The sequence below is a fragment of the Montipora foliosa genome, chromosome 12 (genome assembly GCF_036669935.1).
Source record: "Montipora foliosa isolate CH-2021 chromosome 12, ASM3666993v2, whole genome shotgun sequence".
NCBI classification, from domain to species: Eukaryota; Metazoa; Cnidaria; class Anthozoa; order Scleractinia; family Acroporidae; genus Montipora; species Montipora foliosa.
The window spans coordinates 30827749-30845248 of record NC_090880.1 but is presented as its reverse complement, the minus strand read 5'-3'; the positions used below and the strand labels follow the sequence as shown (position 1 = coordinate 30845248).

At 37.6% G+C, this 17500-nt stretch overlaps 2 protein-coding genes across 3 annotated transcripts in view; one reads left to right on the top strand and one right to left on the bottom strand.

Moving 5' to 3' along the window:
* The window catches only part of LOC137979087 (cation channel sperm-associated auxiliary subunit epsilon-like), a 17996-nt gene extending 8983 nt beyond the window's left edge, over nucleotides 1–9013 (top strand). Inside the window, exons 14-29 of the mRNA XM_068826260.1 lie at nucleotides 1212–1374; nucleotides 1861–1944; nucleotides 2646–2725; nucleotides 2847–2932; nucleotides 3802–3877; nucleotides 3971–4084; nucleotides 4862–4945; nucleotides 5058–5107; nucleotides 5521–5596; nucleotides 5922–6020; nucleotides 6101–6177; nucleotides 6671–6770; nucleotides 7149–7232; nucleotides 7606–7760; nucleotides 7891–8091; nucleotides 8797–9013. Coding sequence (XP_068682361.1) covers nucleotides 1212–1374; nucleotides 1861–1944; nucleotides 2646–2725; nucleotides 2847–2932; nucleotides 3802–3877; nucleotides 3971–4084; nucleotides 4862–4945; nucleotides 5058–5107; nucleotides 5521–5596; nucleotides 5922–6020; nucleotides 6101–6177; nucleotides 6671–6770; nucleotides 7149–7232; nucleotides 7606–7760; nucleotides 7891–8091; nucleotides 8797–9013 — 1746 coding nt within the window. The remainder of the gene's footprint in view (nucleotides 1–1211; nucleotides 1375–1860; nucleotides 1945–2645; nucleotides 2726–2846; nucleotides 2933–3801; nucleotides 3878–3970; nucleotides 4085–4861; nucleotides 4946–5057; nucleotides 5108–5520; nucleotides 5597–5921; nucleotides 6021–6100; nucleotides 6178–6670; nucleotides 6771–7148; nucleotides 7233–7605; nucleotides 7761–7890; nucleotides 8092–8796) is intronic.
* Nucleotides 9014–9143: 130 nt separating this feature from the next.
* Nucleotides 9144–17500, bottom strand: part of LOC137979088 (retinol dehydrogenase 13-like) — a 13883-nt gene continuing 5526 nt past the window's right edge. For both annotated transcript variants that reach the window (XM_068826262.1, XM_068826261.1), the window contains exons 2-5: nucleotides 15853–15972; nucleotides 15079–15228; nucleotides 12304–12855; nucleotides 9144–9624 (exon numbers count right to left, since the gene is read on the bottom strand). In XM_068826262.1, coding sequence (XP_068682363.1) covers nucleotides 9272–9624; nucleotides 12304–12855; nucleotides 15079–15228; nucleotides 15853–15895 — 1098 coding nt within the window. In that variant the 5' untranslated portion in view covers nucleotides 15896–15972 and the 3' untranslated portion in view covers nucleotides 9144–9271. The remainder of the gene's footprint in view (nucleotides 9625–12303; nucleotides 12856–15078; nucleotides 15229–15852; nucleotides 15973–17500) is intronic.

Below are 17500 nucleotides of genomic sequence, written 5' to 3'. Positions count from 1 at the left end.
GATTTAAAAATCGCAAGATTACGAACTTTGTGATTTATAAATCGCAAGGTTACCAACTGTGCGATTTATAAATCACAAAGTTGATAACCTTGCGATTTATAAATCGCAAAGTTTGTAATCTGGCGATTTATAAATCGCAAAGTTCGTAACCTTGCGATTTATAAATCGCAAAGTTGGTAACTTTGCGATTTATAAATCGCGAAGTTCGTAACCTTGTGATTTATAAATCGCATAGGTAGTTGAATGTGTTATTTATAAATAACGCAAAATATAGGGGGAAAGTACTTAAATAATATTTTTACATTTGGCGCCCCATAGTCTGAGATTCACTGATACCACGCGAATTTCGATGTTCAACTGACAGCCCATAATATCCCAATCTCATATTTGGAAATCATATCTTGGACCCAGTCTTCATGCAATAAATTGCTTCGCTTCAACGTAACGTCGTCAAGACATCATTATGTTGAAATCGTTTGGCTATTTTTGCACGTTTGCCGTGTTGACACACTCGCCAAATACATCAAAACTTTCACTGTGTTATGTACAGCTACAGGAATGTAATTTACAAAGAAGTTGGGGTCAATTGCTTTTGTGATAAAGTTAGGCGCCCGTTCGGGCTCCTTGTACAAAACTTTGGTCGCCCACGCTCGCAACCAGGGCGCCCCAGGCGACCGGGCGCCCGTTAGGCAGCAGCCTTGATCAATAATTTATTGAAGAAGATTCTTTCCTAGTTGAGCACTTGTGCTGAATAACAACCGAGGGCATATTTATGTGAGACACCTGGGGCCTGTTTCTCGAAAGTCCCGATATGTTTTCAGGCCGGAAAAGCCATTTGTGAAATTGCCAACCGCTTGTTTTGGAAAGCTGACCTTTTAACATGTTTTCAAGGTAACAAAAAGCGAAATAACTGTGAAGTTTGACGAATTAAGTCTTCTCCGTTCTTGAGATACAAAGGGAATTGTGACACCTGAAAATGGTCTGTTATTATATATTAAGTCCTCATCTAAGAAGACTCATCTGCACATAAAATTGCCAAGGAAGCATTATTTTTCTTCTTGATTAGCTAGCTGTCAGTTGTTGTTGTTGTAATAATTGTGTTAGTCTGGCCATGGTTCTGACTCACTGGTGACCTATCTCCGGCATGAAAATTTATTCCAGTGCACCCTTGATGTCTTCTTGAGCTTGGTTCTTTTTTTCCCCTTCTCTAGGGGTTGTTTTTACAGTACAATCTGGTGGAAGATGAATGGAAAGAACATGAAGTGTCTTGCTGTATGGAGCCTACTGAGTCCTTTTTCTTCAATCCTCCAAGTACACAGTTTGTACTGATTTGGAGTCAAAAGTCCTTTGCATTTGGAAGACTGAATGAAAAGGGTATCGCAAATTTATTGATAATTCACAGGGATAACAGCTTAATCAGGATTGCCACATTCAAGTCTCTTGTATATATGACTGAAGATCTTCATAGTGAATGGGACCTCCATAATTTTTGATAGAGAATTAACTGACATGCTAGCCACATGTTAAGCCTTTCACCCCAAGGTGGTTCCCCATTGACAAGTAACATAATAATAAATATTATTGTCTGGGAATAGAGTAAATTCCTTAAATGCCACTCTAAGGAGAAAAAATGGCTAAAGAATGCTAATCAATCTTCTAAATTTACAAATGATATATTTAACAAATTCTTTAAAGAAAGAAATTGCCCTTTGGCATTGCATAGAGTAAAATATATGAGTGTCACTTTTAGGAGGCTAAAGGTAACCATGCACATGAACAGCATAAGTGTTTTCTTGACAACATTATTATTTTGATGTGTCTGTCAACAACTTCACTATTTAACCAAACTTACTACTATAGGAAGCAATTTCAAGGTGAAGAAACGTGATAATCAAACTGACTTTATACTTGATGTCAATGAAACTATAGTGTCTGTAACAGCAGGTGAGATAAGGAAAGGAACTAATTAATAACATTATGTAAGTGTCTTCTAGTGTTAGAGTGCTGGAGCACTATTATAAAAATTGGGGACACTGTGAACTGAAATCAACAAAGTAACGCAAATCGAATGTTAGTTTTTGAGGAGAGGGGACAACCAGAGTACCCAGAGAAAAACCTCTCGGAGCAGAGTAGAGAACCAACAAACTCACCCACATATGACAGGCCATGTCTGGGAATTGAACCAGGGCCACATTGGTGGGAGGTGAGTGCTCTCAGCACTGCGCCAGCCCTGCACCCTGAAGATGAGATGGTTTCTTTGGGTCCAGAGCATGGATCAAGGTGAAGCAGACACTGATTTCAACTGGCAAAGGAGGCAGATGTTACATAACCCTTCATACGCTCTGATAAAATTGTACCAGTATAATCTAGAACTCAGCTCTATTGCATTTGGATTCCACATAATAATTTATTTTAGGTTGTACGTATATGCTTGCATGTATTCAATCCTAAGAGCTGCAGTTGCAATATCCCGCAAGTCTTGGTCAAAGTGGGGGATAAACCATGCAATTCTTCACTAGTTTCTTCTTGTTGCTGTGTACCTCATGTCAGGCATATGCATCCTTGTATAAGTTAAGTACAATGTACATATAAGAATAGTCGAGACCCACACAATAATGTTGGTGAAATTTCACTTCAAATTTTAGGCAGTAACGGTGATTTTGCGGTTCTCTTGTCAAGCAACAGAATGTTTTATGGGAGGGCATTCCTGGAATATGTTGTAGAGGTACATTTTACACATGATTTTAATTAAGATGCTCCAAAGTCAGCCTTTGACAATTTGAAAGCCAGGATGTACTCAGGATCCCCCTTGATGTCCATGCAATATTTGTCACTTTTGTTTGCAGGTCTCTACTGGAGAAGACCCCTTCTCTGAATGGATAACAATGTTTGACATGCTTGCTGGCTCTTTGCTGCTGGTCTCTGTGGAAGGGTAAGTGATAGATGACTGCTTTCTATGTTGACCATGCTTACTGTACTTGCTTTTTCAGAGAGAATGTTTTGCATATAATTTTGGATTGCCCTTTAAATTGTCTGATCAATTTATTAATATCACTTTGCTATTTTTTACGCTTTCTTTCCGACAGTTTCCTTGTAAGTTTTTCTTTTCCTTCAGTGAGTTTGTTTAGTTACTAGTTTACTTGGTTAACCCATGGATTCCTGGGGGTTCTCCATTAACAAGTAAAATCGTCTGGAGTTAGACAGAGTAAAATGCTCTGGCGTTAGATATAGTATGGCCAGTTTAGGCTGGTTTAGGGGTGAATGGGTTAATATTTGTACAATTAATGTTGTTAGTACACAACATTAATAGGACCAGCATTCGTTTCTCATCATCCATGACTTGGACATTTTTATCATTGTTTGTTACTTCTTAGACAGATTTGTTTGCAGCTTCCTGAACTAGTTTCTTCTAGCCCTCAAGTGGCTCTCAGGTGGCAGAGAAGGGAGAAATTTTAAAGCCCAAAGAAAAAAATTGGGGAAAAAAAGTGGGGACAGGGCCATAGCAAGAGCTGTGACAACATGAATCTCCCTTTATATAGTCCTCAGCTTTCACCCTCCCCCCAACTATCTGAGAGTCTGGAATTGGCAGGGCAAAAGTACAGGTCACTCAATACGTCATTTTTTTTTACCTAATAGTATACTAAAGCAACCCAAAACCTTCAAGTTGGCAAACCTTAGGCCTAAACGTCATTGTTTAGCATTAGGAAATTAAAAAGCTGTACTTTAGCCCTTTCTGTCTGAAACAGACTACCAGTAAGTTTGTTTATTCTCTCAAATTTGTTTTCTTTATTGTTTAATTAGTTTGGCAGCTCGTTACAGAAAGCTACCATTGAAAAATGAGGTGTTGAATGCGGTATATCCACGTACATCATGCCCAGTAAGCAACATCCTGTGACCATACATGTAGATCATTTTAAGGTTTCAATTAAAATAGAAAATGGATATTTATGAGTTTCCATCTGTCTTGTAGTATTTGAGGTTTACAACCAATATAACTCCAGAATTGCATTTCATGGACAAAGGTGATGAGAGGACAATTTGGGCAGAGCTCATACATCAAAGATCCACACCCAATCACATTAGAGTAAGTTTTGTTCTTTCAGTTCTGCCTTTTTCCCTACATTTACAGGTCAGATCCTCATATAGCATTAATTTGCTCAACCTGTTGACAATAAATTACTACTGTAATCTCCGGGCGATTACCCACAGGTAATGTGTTATATTTTTCCTCAAACAGTTCTTGGTGCGGGTTATAGAAAGGTGCGGGTAATGTGATAATTTTTAAATATTCCGGTATAGTTTTAAAACCGTAAGCAGGGAAAAAATATAAAAGTCATTAATGAAAATGTTCCTAAAAACTGTATATTGCCTTTTTTTCCCGCTTTAATATTGCCTAATAAACTTAAATGCTCTCGATGAAAACCAATGCAAATTGAAAATATATCAACAAATATCGTTGGCAATCAATTGGGTTATCTGCTAGTGCGGGTAATCTGTTGAAATTTTTTTCTTGTTATTGCAAAAAATGACCGGTGCGGGTAATCGCCCAGAAATTACGGTAATTATAATTGTATTTGCTGATGTGCACCCTGCCAGTTTACATGTAGTAACCCTTGAAAAGCCTCATCAACAATTTACAAAAGACTGTTAATGGCCTTCTTGTATACTTCTCCTTAATGTTGTCATAACTTTTGACAAGAAATACATGCAATAAACTTCACAAAATTACCCCTCTAGGAAGCAATTCGAATTCTGTAGGATATTCTAGTTGTATCATCTAGCTCCCATGATTCTTCTATACAATAGCTCATTGGTAGAGCATCTGATCTAGTAATAATTATTGGAATAATTATTATTGCAGCTGGAAATCTCCCAGTCTGATGTTCTAAGAATCAGCACAGAAGACAGAACTGAACACTACCAAGGCATAATCACACAAAACAAGGTAATTGCACAGGCTTTTGTGACATCACATGGTGTCAAATTGACCATAAATGTAACAAATTATTTACTGATAATTATTTTTAAAGTTTATTTTCTTTTATGGTTTCATTTAGACATTTACTTTTTCATATGAATTAAGGAATGGAACTTCGATTTTGAAAAGGTGAGAAGTCAGTTAGGTAACTTAAATAGAATCTACTCAGCACACATTTTTTTCTTTTCAACACCATTGATCATCTGACAAAGACAAAAACCTATTTGTGTCACTGTTGGGAGGGAAAAGGTTTACAGCAAATAATAATTTGTCCATCAGAAAGAATTTACTCCGGTTAAAATGCTTTGCTTCCAAGAGGAAAAATAAAATCTTCTAGGGCGTTATCTTCACTTCAAAACAGCTTATCACGACATCTATAAAACATAACATTCATAATCGAGCCTTAAACCCAATAAAACACATCTTGGACCTCTTTTGAATTCTTTACAAAGAATTATAGTAATAAGGTCCGGCATGTTTAGCAAACTGTTGCATTATTTTCAAGTCTATCATGTTTAATTTGTATTTTCTGGTTTTCATAGTCCGTACAAGTCCACTTCAGTTTCTGTACAGCTGTTACCAAGTGTTGGAGAACTGATATGTGAAAATGACATTCAGGTATCAAATAATTGTAAAAAGTTGCAACTAGGGTTTTTTTTGGCAATGTCATACAATGCACTGGTCATTTCTGGGTACAAATTATCTGACAATGTAGAATTTGAGCTTGCACAAGCTTTTTGGCAACAGCAAACCATTCTCCATCTTTTGAGGGTCCTTTCAATCTTTGTTTCAATTTAAGCCTTTGGTATTGACAAACTGTACATCACCTTTTGTGTGCATATCAGACCTCTTTCATGGTTTGCTGCAAAGCTTGTACAATTATATGAGCCTGATTTGCTGGTAATATTTCTTCCAATCAACAAACCAGCTCTCTTTTTTTCAGATTTTGCACATAAATATTGGTTGTCCACTTGCCAAGAGTATTGTGATAAGGAACTGTTCGGCACCACTTGGTGAGGGACCTATATCGCTGCTGTCACAGGTACAACATCAGCAAATATTGATGTCTTGCTCTAAAGATATAATGTTATTTCAGATCTTTAAAAAAATGTCTTTTTACAGGCAGAAATTAAAGATGGCCCAAGTCCATGTCATTTAAGTGCAGCCTTGGATGAAAGGTTTAAGCTCATTGTGGATCTGTAAGTGTACAGTGTCGAAGTGTTAGTAAACTAACAAAAACTCAGTCCACATAATTTAACAACTGAATCAAAGCTGTGCCACATTGGTTGGAAGAAATTATTGCTCACACCACTTTTCCATCCCTGCTTCCCTAAATCATCATCATCAACAACAACAACAAAACTAGTATATTTGCACCAAAGAAATATAGAACCATAAAATAGGTAATAGGACTTAAACCGGTAAGTAAGGTACAATACCCCCTAGAAAATAACTAAAAAGCTAATCTAGGTAGGTGCACCCTCTTCTTGCAAGAGCTATTGGAGAATTTTAGAATTCACTGCAGCCACCTTTTCTAGAAAAAAGGATTTATATTTAAATCTAAAGAGCACAATGTAGGTGCACCCTCTCGCTACCATCACCAAAAGCTTGCTTTTAAACCTTAGGGTAAAAAGTCAACTTGGAAATGACCTTTGTCAGTATTAATAACAGTCTTTGATGTCTGATCAACAGCTACGAGGGAGGAAAATTTGTGCAAGAGGTTCTTGAAGATTACATTGTGTGGGAAGAAACAGGAAGAACCGAGTTTGGGTACAGTGCCACCACTAGTGAGGTAGGAATACTATATCAATTAAATAACCCATTTTGCAATGGACCATTATATTGACTGCAGCTGGAGTGCAATGTGAATACACTGCAAACTAATAGTAATTGCTTTTATTGGAGATGATTGCCTTATCCTCAAAGCCACTGAGAGTTATATGTAAGAAGGTCAATGGGCTGAAAATGGTGGCATTTCAACTTTTATACGATTGACGCAAAGTAGAGCAAGCAAAATAATAACCTAAGAAATAATCCAGCTTACATGAAATGCAAAATTGTGTAACATAATACCAAAGTACCCTTGACATAATGCACTTGCATGTTCAAGTTAAAAACATTTAAGTTGTATGAGAACAGATACTGTAACATTGATCTTTTTTTTAATCAGGTTGGATGCTTACATGAAGCTCAGACATGGCAAAAAATGACGGGCAATCATTCTGAAGACCAGGAAAAAGCTTGGAGTCAAAGTGTAAACTTATTCTACTTCTGTTTATTTGTGAGATGCACTTTGAAATTAACATTGTTTCTAAATGAAGATAAATAAATCGACAAACAAGTCAGTCTATGGAAAGTTGAAAATCTGACTTTGAGGGTTTTGAGGACAAAATTAATATTTCATAGAATACAAGGAAGCATAAAACACTTTTTTCAAATAAACAGAAAAAAAGTTTTGAAGAATGCATACTGATACAAGCAAACTATGGAACGTTTCAAGGACCACACTTGGGGAGATACTCAGAATTGGTTCAATATAAAAACTAAATACAGTAACAGCCTTTGTATGCCTAGTATGCATCATGCACACTCACACAGTCTTGTTTTTGTTTTTGCTTTCTTTTCAGAATTATCGCAGCTGTTTCACTCCTGGTGTAAATGAAAAAAATTTTGATGGAAGCCAATCATATGAGATTCTTAACTCTACTGGGCTCTCTCAGCTGGTTTTCAAAGGTTCAGGCTGGTTTCACTTCCACCTAAGGATTGTTGGGACCCACTTGAGGTAATTGAAGTAATTATTACGCTTTTGATTTACGTCTCATTTTCTTGCCCTTAGATTGTGAGGCTCCAATAGTATTTTGAAATATGTTTAGGGAATTGTTCAAACGATCAATGTGCATCTTTTCTTGCAGTTTTTGCGAGCTGAGCACTCGCTTTTCAGTGGTGGTCACTGGGAGCGAAGGCAAGGATTTCTTACCTCTTGTTGTGTCAATTCTTGTGGTCACAATGGGTTGCACTGTTCTGTTGTACATCAGCTATGCACATTACACTAAACAGACACTAAACCGTCACCAGGCAGATGAGGAGGAACAGCAAAGGCTACAGGAACTAAAGTAAGCGAGGAAATTATTTTGCCAAGACGGGAAATTCCACTAATTTTTTTCCTGTTCGATTGCCAAGTATATTAAATAAATATCTGAACCATGGAGGATATACATTGAATTCACTTATTGGAACCGTGGATATGAAAGGATTTGCAATGGAGAAAATTAGTCCATTTAATGCGACAACTTCAGCAGTTGTGAAGAGGGGTGAACAGGACTCAAACACACAACTGTGCGATTAAATTTTATTACACTTTATACTACAACTGAGCTGGTCAATAATTTCAAGTTTGTTTTGTTTCCCACAAGAGGTTAAATAAATTGTCAAATTTTGAACCCAGTGTCAAAGGAAGCTAGCAGTAATAAGATTGGTAAATACTAGTCATTGGCAATGTGCAGTTCAGCGTCAATGCACCAATAAACATCTTACAAACTATAGTTTATAAGAGTTTCAGCTAGGATGTGCGCCATTGTGAAGTGGCATTTGTCAAAAACAGTACTCTTACCTCCTGCAATGAATTGTGCAGACATCAGTACCAGGGGGAAAGCCTAAAAAATAAATGAACTGCTTATAAAAGCAAGAAGGATCTTTCTTCTGTTGACATCATGTTCATTTTTTGTATTTTAAGTGAGCCTGGTACTGTACATGTATATCCCTGCATAACTGAAATTTCCAAGATGCATTTTCCAGTTGGATTAATTTTGTTGTTGCAGGAGCTTGTTTTCCTCATTCCAACAAGGAGGTGACAATGCGGCAATGGCACATCGGCGCTCTACTGTTAACACTGTGCGACGTTTCACAGGAACAGCTATGCTCATGAAAAATAACCTGCCAGAGGAATGCCTGCATTCTCCATCTGTCAACCAACGCTTAGAAACCAGCAATGTGTCTTTGAAATCCAGGAAGAGTGCTCACACAACTGATACATAAACAACTCTGAGTGCATTCCAAGCATACGTGTATTTGCTTTTGAACCATCAGTTTTAACTTTTCTTGCATTATTGTTACTCTTTTGATCTTACAGTATGGTACAAAACTTAAAAACACTATCTGTTGAATGTAGTGTAAATAACCTTGTATTATTTATTTTCTTTGTTATTCTCATACTTTAAGGCACGACAAGCTTGAATAAACTTTTCGTAGTGTTTCTTCAACCTACGTATAACATAATTTATCTGAATATGTCCATCATAGTTGTAAGTTGTCACCACAAGTAATACTTCTTTGATTGAACCGATTTTTCAGTCCAGTAAGCTGCTCACTACGTTTCCACAACTCAGCAGACACCTTTTCATCTTTAGCCATTTCACTGCACTTGTATACTGCACAGTTGCTAAAGTACTCCCCAGAGACGTCCTTCAGTTCTTCTGCTACTGCACAGTACACAGTGGTCTGGGCACCACCATTAACTGTCTTGAAAAAGAAATATTTCAAAACCCACAGAAAAGGCTGTAAAATCCACATTTGCGTTATCCAGAGATTGCGTGAGATTTCAGTTCTTACTACCCCAGGGTGGAGAGCATTGACTGTAACCCCGGAACCTGTAAACAAAATGAATTTTTTTCAATAGGCCCAGTTCGCCTGATAATACCACACATGGCCCAAACTCGTGTTTCACGAGAGAAGTGACTGTGAAAGCCTCGTGTCAGCAACATCACTGTTCTAAGCAATTTTCTTGTTTTTTGAATTAGTTTCATGACAAAAAGCAAAGAAGCGAAAAGATATGAAATGAATGAATGAATGAATGAACTAAAGTTAAGTCACCTTGAAATGACATATGAACGGCAGATATGAAACCAAGTGAAGCTATTATCCTTGCAGTTATGAACACAATTTTAGGCAATTCATATCATTTATCATTTTGTTTGTTGATCATTCATCACAGGAACATTTGAACCCACAAAAGACAAACACCCAACATCAGTGGCTTCATAGCTCGCTTGGTTGGAGCGTCGCATCGGCACTGCAAGGTCAAGGGTTCAAACCCCTTTGAAGTCCTGAAATTTTCAGGCTTGTCTACCCAATTGCTAAAATTGTGTTCATAACTGCCAGTGTCACTTGTTTACTTAACCTGCGTACCTGGTGGTATTGTTGGTGCAAGAGGCAAATGAATGAATGGCAAAGCCACACTGAGAATGGGGTCAGGGGTGCTATTGCAGAGTTTGTGCTGGATTTTGTCAACAAAATTCCACAAGTATTCAAGGAGTTTTCTAGCCTGCGAACGCAGACGTATTTCCGGCGGTCGTTGGAGAGAAACGACTGCCGGAAATACGTCTGCGTTCGCAGGCTAGGAGTTTTCAAGAACCAGAAATTGAGCTTTCAAGGAGTCTTTATAAGAAGATTGCTATGCCATGATACATAGTGTTTCAAGTGTTTTCTTTGCTGAAAAAGCCGACCTTGATATTCCTTACCACGTCCTGCAAGTTAAGTGCATGCATGGGCATTTTCATTCTTTAACATTTCCCTAAAAGCCAATATTGAGCTCAATTTTTGAAATGTCTCTTTAACTGAGCATGATGGAATTTTCACTGAGGCAAAAATGTCCAAAATTAAATCCCAGGGCTTTTCAAGGCACGAACCCTGTATTGGTTACTTTGTTTCATTCATTTGATCTATTTTTGCTTCTTTGCTATTTTGTTGTGAAACCAACTAAAAAGATTTAGGGCGCGTTCGATTGACTATTCCGGAATAGGAATACATGGAATAGAAGTTTGAAATCCTTCGTTTTTGCGGAGATTCATATTGATATTGTGAAACATCTGCTAAAATGCTATTTTAAACATAGCTTTATTGTCCTTGTTGCTGCAAAACGCCACACATAGCATTTTAAATCACTCCACGTATTCTTATTCCGGAATAGGGTCAATCGAACGCGCCCTTAATTAGCACAGCGTTGTCACTGATGTCACGCTTTCAAAGTCATGTCTCTGCATGCACAACGTGAGTTTGGCCCGCCTATGATAATACTCTCTAAAACTCATTGATAATTCATAAGCCAAAAACAAAAGAAATCACTACCGTGAAGGAAGTTTGGAAATGTGGTCTTAATTAGCATAAAATTTTGCCAACTTTGATCCCAAATATCTCTTAAAATACTGATTCCTTTGAGAAGCAATATCAAACACTCGAAAGAGTGTTTCATCAGATATCCAACCACCTCGAAATGTGTTAGAAAACGCGGCCTTCGGCCTCGTTTTTCAACTCACTTCTCGGTGTTTGGATAACCGATGAAACAATCCTTCTCGTGTTTGATATATTACATCAAAGTTAATACTACCAAAATTGGGAAAAAGTTTTATGAAGCAATAATTGAAAAAAATTCCTTTAAAAAGTTACAAAGACCTACATATGGGGTTATTGCCCTTACCTCAGGCAAATTGTGATATTTCATGTTAGCAGTAATAATATTTTTAGATTACTTTTAAATTTTACTAAGATACTTTAGAGATACTTTCAGAACAAGAAGATAAAATTTGTATCCCCAAGCGCTCATATAATGTTCTGTTTATGATATAGATATTGATGAAATGTCCAGATTTAAAACAACTTGTTTTACTCAATTTCAAAATGATGAAAAAGTGGTCACCAACCGCTAAAACACGCATGTTGTGTAACATGAAACAAGATATGAAAGTTGTGAAAATAAAATTGCGATAATGTAAAATTTTGCAATAAAAATGTTAATGTGGGAGAGTAGGATTGTCTTAAAGCAGAAAAGTACCGTACAATGAAGAGGAAGCTCACGTTTTATTGGCTAATCGTGTTCATTACCATGACAACACCTACACTGTATATTCTCACATGTGAAAGATAAAAATGATATGTTCACTGTGCACGGTGAAGATATGATTTTTTAGTAAAAGGAAAAATCCTGGTATTTCATCAGTAGCTATATAAAATATAATATTATTATCCCTCCAAAATTTTGCATAAGCATTGTTTCTAATTTCTCTTGGGACCATTGTAAGTCCCAAAAGAAAATAAAAACAACATTATTTTATGAAAATTTTTGGAGGAACAAGCAAAGAGTATTATGTTTTTTTTCTGTTATTAGCTAATAAGAGGCCAGATTGTCATTCTCTATACCAAGGAAATTGTTAATAATTATTAGGGGTTTCACCATTTTTCCTTCTACCAAGCAGTCTTGCTTGTAACCCATATGGTTTTAGTTGTGAGGTGTCTTTACAGGACCTGACTGTTACCGGTACATATATTATTACCTTTCAGTCTTTCACTCAGCTCTCTAGTGAAGAAAACTTGACACAATTTGCTAACACTGTAGGCCTTGAAAACTTGGTGATCTTCCTTCCTTTGACAAAACACTTTGTCAACATCGATTTGTGACTTTACCCAGGCATGCAGTCGAGCGGACACATTTATTATCCTGCTGGGTGCAGAGGCTTTTAATTTCTCCATGAGAAGGTTTGTTAACAGGAAATGACTAAGATAATTTACTTGAATTGTGTTTTCAAAGCCATCAACTGTTGATGTATGTGGGCCAAAACAGCCTGCATTATTAATCAAGATGTCAACTCTTTCTTCCTCGTTTCCAATCTCTTCTGCAAAATCCCGTACTGACTTGAAAGATGCCAAGTCTAGTTTTTTCACTTCAATGTTCCTGTTTCCAGTGTTATCGATTATGTCAGCTGCAGCTTGTAGGCCCTTTGTAACATTTCGACACCCAATGATAACCCTTGCCTTTCGACATGCCAAGATCCTGGCGGTTTCTTTGCCAATGCCTGCGGTTCCTCCTGTTATAATCACAGTTTTACCTGTTTTTTGAACAAACCAGAGTTTGTTAGTTCATATAATTATGTCTATACTTTTTTTTAATATAATTATAGTTTACCATCTAGTCCCAGGTCAAGATATTAACAAAAGTAACGATAAAAGCAAGGATCATGCCAAAACTAGATGGGTAAACCATATACTCTAATGAAGTGAATATATTAGTCTCTCCCCTTGGGGCTTTTCAGGACAAATTTACAATGCTTTGTGGGGGACTTTAGCCAGACTGCTTGTTCCACAGTTTACAATTATTATTTTAGGAAGTGAAAGATGTCCCTACGTCCCCTACTCTTATCGAATAGTGAGTGGGTTCTTTAATGTCCCATACTGTTTAATTTGCAACAAGGGCTATGAGACAGGACCTCCGGTTTACAGTCCTTATCCGAGAAGACTAGAAAGTCTAACCATGTGCAGATGTAATTACAAAGGCAGCACTTTCTGCTCAGTTATTTTTAATTAAGACCCTGAGTGTTGGACTGGCCAGAGTTGAACTCACGACCTCCCGCATGACAGCTCGATGCTCAACCAACTGAGCCACCGGTGCCCAGACTAAAAAAAAGATAATTTTTTATTGTCCATTTTTCAACCAATCAGAGCACCTCCTGCCTGGTATTTTACCCAATTCCAATTCTCGTCCCAGAGGCCGTAACCAGCCAGAGGTTGTTGTTCTTGGTGCTGAGCGGAAGAATCGCGGACTCTTGGGACAAGAATGCCTAATTCCCACATTGACCCTGATGACAGGCACTTCAAGATTATGTTGTAGACTGCACCACATAACTTTCCATCTAATGACACTGTATGTTATAACTTGCATTTACAATGTACATACCAGGTTTATTAATGTACAATACATAACATGTGGGTTTCAGGTGTCCAAAATATAATTATCTTAACAACTGAATGGATAGGCCTGCCTTTAACGAATTCAAAAGCAAAAGCAAAAACAAGTTGGGTCCAGGGCTGGTATAGTGGTGAGAGTACTGTACTTGTCTCCCACCTTTGTGGCCTGGGTTTGGTTCCCAGATTTGGCATCATATAGACTTTATTCATAAAAGGCCATGAATTTATAATTCTTTTCTCCAAGTGCAAATCAGCCTACCAAGTCGCGATACCATACAGCGAATTGAAAAATAAAATCTTACTCTAAAATGAGGCTTGGTAGGCTAATTTGCACATGAGCAAAAGAAGACTGAAACAGGTGCCATTTATGAATAAGGTATGGCTTGAGTTTATTGGTTCTCTGCTCTGCTCTGCTCTGAGAGGTTTTTCTCTGGGTACAGTACTCCGGTTTTCCCCTCTCCTCAAAAACCAACATTTGATTTGACTAGCGGAAATTTACAGCGTCCCCAATTTATGCTCCAGCTCTTGAAGACTAGACACTTAATAAAGTTTGTTTCCTTTCAGTGATTTTTGTCAAAGCAAAAAAAAAAAAAAAAAAACAGTGCTGGAACCAAGGTATACCAAAATTTGCATGAACTGCACATGGGATCTGAGGAAAAAAGTATTACTGCTTGCAATCTAACACTCATTAAACTGCACTGGACATTGGCCAGTGGCAGTCTTGCTCATCATGCATCTAAGCATCTTAGTGACCCGTCATCACATCCGCAATCATGGGTGGTATGCTAACTTTTATGTATCATTTTGGATCCCTGAGAGCCCTCTTCAGATTAAAATGAAAATGTCTTTATGAATGTGGACACCCCAGGTACCTTACAACAAAAAATTTGCATCCATTTTAAACCATGTGACTTGCCCACCCCATATTGTTGAAAATAGACTTACTGTTAAGGTAGAGAGTGTCTAATCCATGTGGGTGGGTGGGTTGTGGGTCCCTTACTCTAACCCTAAACCCTAACCCCTTTTTAAATCAATGACTGGAAATTCTTGAAACAGACAAGACCTAAGACCTACATGTAAGACAAATTTGGACCGAGCACTGAGGGAGCTAATGTAACTTTTTTTTATCTTCAAACAAACATGACTCACCCACCCACCTACCCACGACTCACCCACCCACACAATTTAGCCTCTCCCGTTGAGGTAAGGTATTGTGGGTTTCAAGAGGACAAAGAGAGCTGTCAGGAGCTGAAACAATACATGTTAGGTAGGAACCTAAATGTCACATCCAAGATAGCAGAATAGATCAGTCTTGCCGCCTTTTCTATAAGATGAAAAAAATGCATTTACAATATTTATAAATGTACCTTCTAGCTTGGCAGAGCTTGGGCAAGATGGACCTTCAAAATAAGCTTTGATAAAAGCTCCCACAATAGCCAATAGTGGAATAGCAGCAAGGAAGAAAAAGCTACCATAAGTTTCCACATTGGCTTGATTATACAGATCATGGACATTGGCTGAAAGTTAAAAATCATTTTTAATAAATTTTGCTAAGACTAAAATTCATATCAGTGATAACAAAAAGTCACAGTATTCAAGTCACATGAATCTGAGTCTGAAAATAATGACACAGAAGGACCTGATCATTTAGAAATGGCATTCTGAGTATTTTTAATACATTATACAATACTAATAGTAACCAAGCATTTAGACTTCCTATATTTTACAATTTGTCACATAATTTTTCACACATGGCTTAAAATAAATTAGGTCTTTCTAGCCTTACTGCGATAGGCAAATTTAAAAGAATGTCATACTGTAAGTTATTATAAACCAAAATTAGGCCAGAAGGCCTAACAATAATAATTTAACATACAAAAGAATAATAAATCAATGGCAACTTATGAAAGTGGCCTCTTCCTGTTGGTAGTTCGGTATAATAATATTGACATCTGAATGTATGTAGGTATGAATTTTTATACACAATGTAGCATACATACTTCAAAAAATATCAAATTGCCCCTCACACAAGGCACACCCAGTAGACCTGGGTTGAATGCTTGAGCAGTAGGCTGCAGAAGACTTACTAGCTACCCTATTCTTCAAGTGACAATCAGCCACATACATGTAGGACTGCATACCTTGAGCACATTTTCCACAGCTTACTTTGCAGTGCTCTAACATCCATTTTGGATTTTTCTTGCATTCTCCTTTGGCAGCCCAATGACCACACCTTGGATGATGATCCTCACAAGGCACACCTGAAAATGATGGAAAGCAAGTTGTTGCACAGAGGATAAACTATTCACCCAAAATGAAAGTCTGTTTGCCTGATACATGTATGAAGTAACAGCAAGGCTGCTGCCTAAGGAAATTTTTGGGGAGCCCTTTGGGCTTCCAACATTAAAAGTTAGTAGCCAAAGTCATTTTTTCAAGAGCCCAGAATTAATTAATTCCAGCTGGGATCATATTTACAAGAAAGTGAGGATGAATCAGGGCGCCCGTTCGGGCTACTCGTTCAGAAATTTGGTCGCCCGTGCTCGCAAATAAGACGCCCCAGGCGACCGGGCGACCGTTAGGCAGCAACCTTGAGTAACAGAACTAAGAGCAAACAAAATTTAAATTTTATTCATGTTCCTACATGTACAGATGGACCTTTTCTTGAAGTGATTACAATTCTTGCACCTATCATTGAGAAACTGAGGCTGTACTTACACTTCCTAATGGCTCATTGTGTACTATACATGTACTGGCATTATACATGGTATACCACAAAAATGGTCTAGGAAAACACCTTTTTAGTTTGGGTGAATCAGTACTTTCATTTTGGGCAAACTGGCTTTAGGTGAGGAAGCAGTCAGGGGAAATGAACGTACTCCAAATGATGAACTAACATCATTGAATGACTGGTGAAATCAGTCAGTACTATTCATAATGAAGAAGTTTAAAGGAACCATTATTTTTCAGTATAATTTACATAAAAGGAACCATTATCCGAATGTAACAAACTGAATTTCGCTGCCAGTTGGTCTATAAACTGAATTAGAACACCTACAATCATGGACAAAAGTGTTGGGAAGGTAACTTCATTTTACAGATACCCCCCTCCCCCTTTTCAATGTTGGATTTTCCAGGGGGAAAAAATGGTGACTTTTGTTACCTGAAGAACTCCAACATTGAATATGGGGGAGGGGGGCCACAAGAGCATGGTATTTCCCACATACTTCAGCCAATAGTTAGGTGTGAAGTGAGCTGATGCGTGCAACCTTCCCAACAACTTTTGACCACGATTGTAGTGACTCTGCTTATTAATTAAATCAAAGGAAAGTGTGGTCAGAAAGCCCTAGAACTGTCAAGGCTGTGCCGTGATTATATTGCTGCCAAAAAACAGATGACTAGTACTTTTGTATTGCTTTCAGATGCCTGACACCAACCCTGAACGACAGTCAGTGGAAGAGGCATTCTGAGGTTGGCTTACTCCAAAATTTCAGTTACCATGCTACACCTGCCAACTTTTTTCAATTTATAGGCATGACATTTTTCTCCTGAGAGTTCCAAGATTTTTCGTAGGGCTCTGATGATAACCGCAGATGTTTTGAAGACTTCCATCTAGCCAATACATTGACCTATTCTTTGAATATTTATAAGATTATACAGAATTCTGAGAAAGTCGATCATTCAAGTGGATTTTTATTTTCTCACACTTCTTTCACTTGGCAGGTATACCATGCAGATCACACAACAAACAGTGCATTGAAACACATCAAAAGGCAGACATAGTTTCAACAA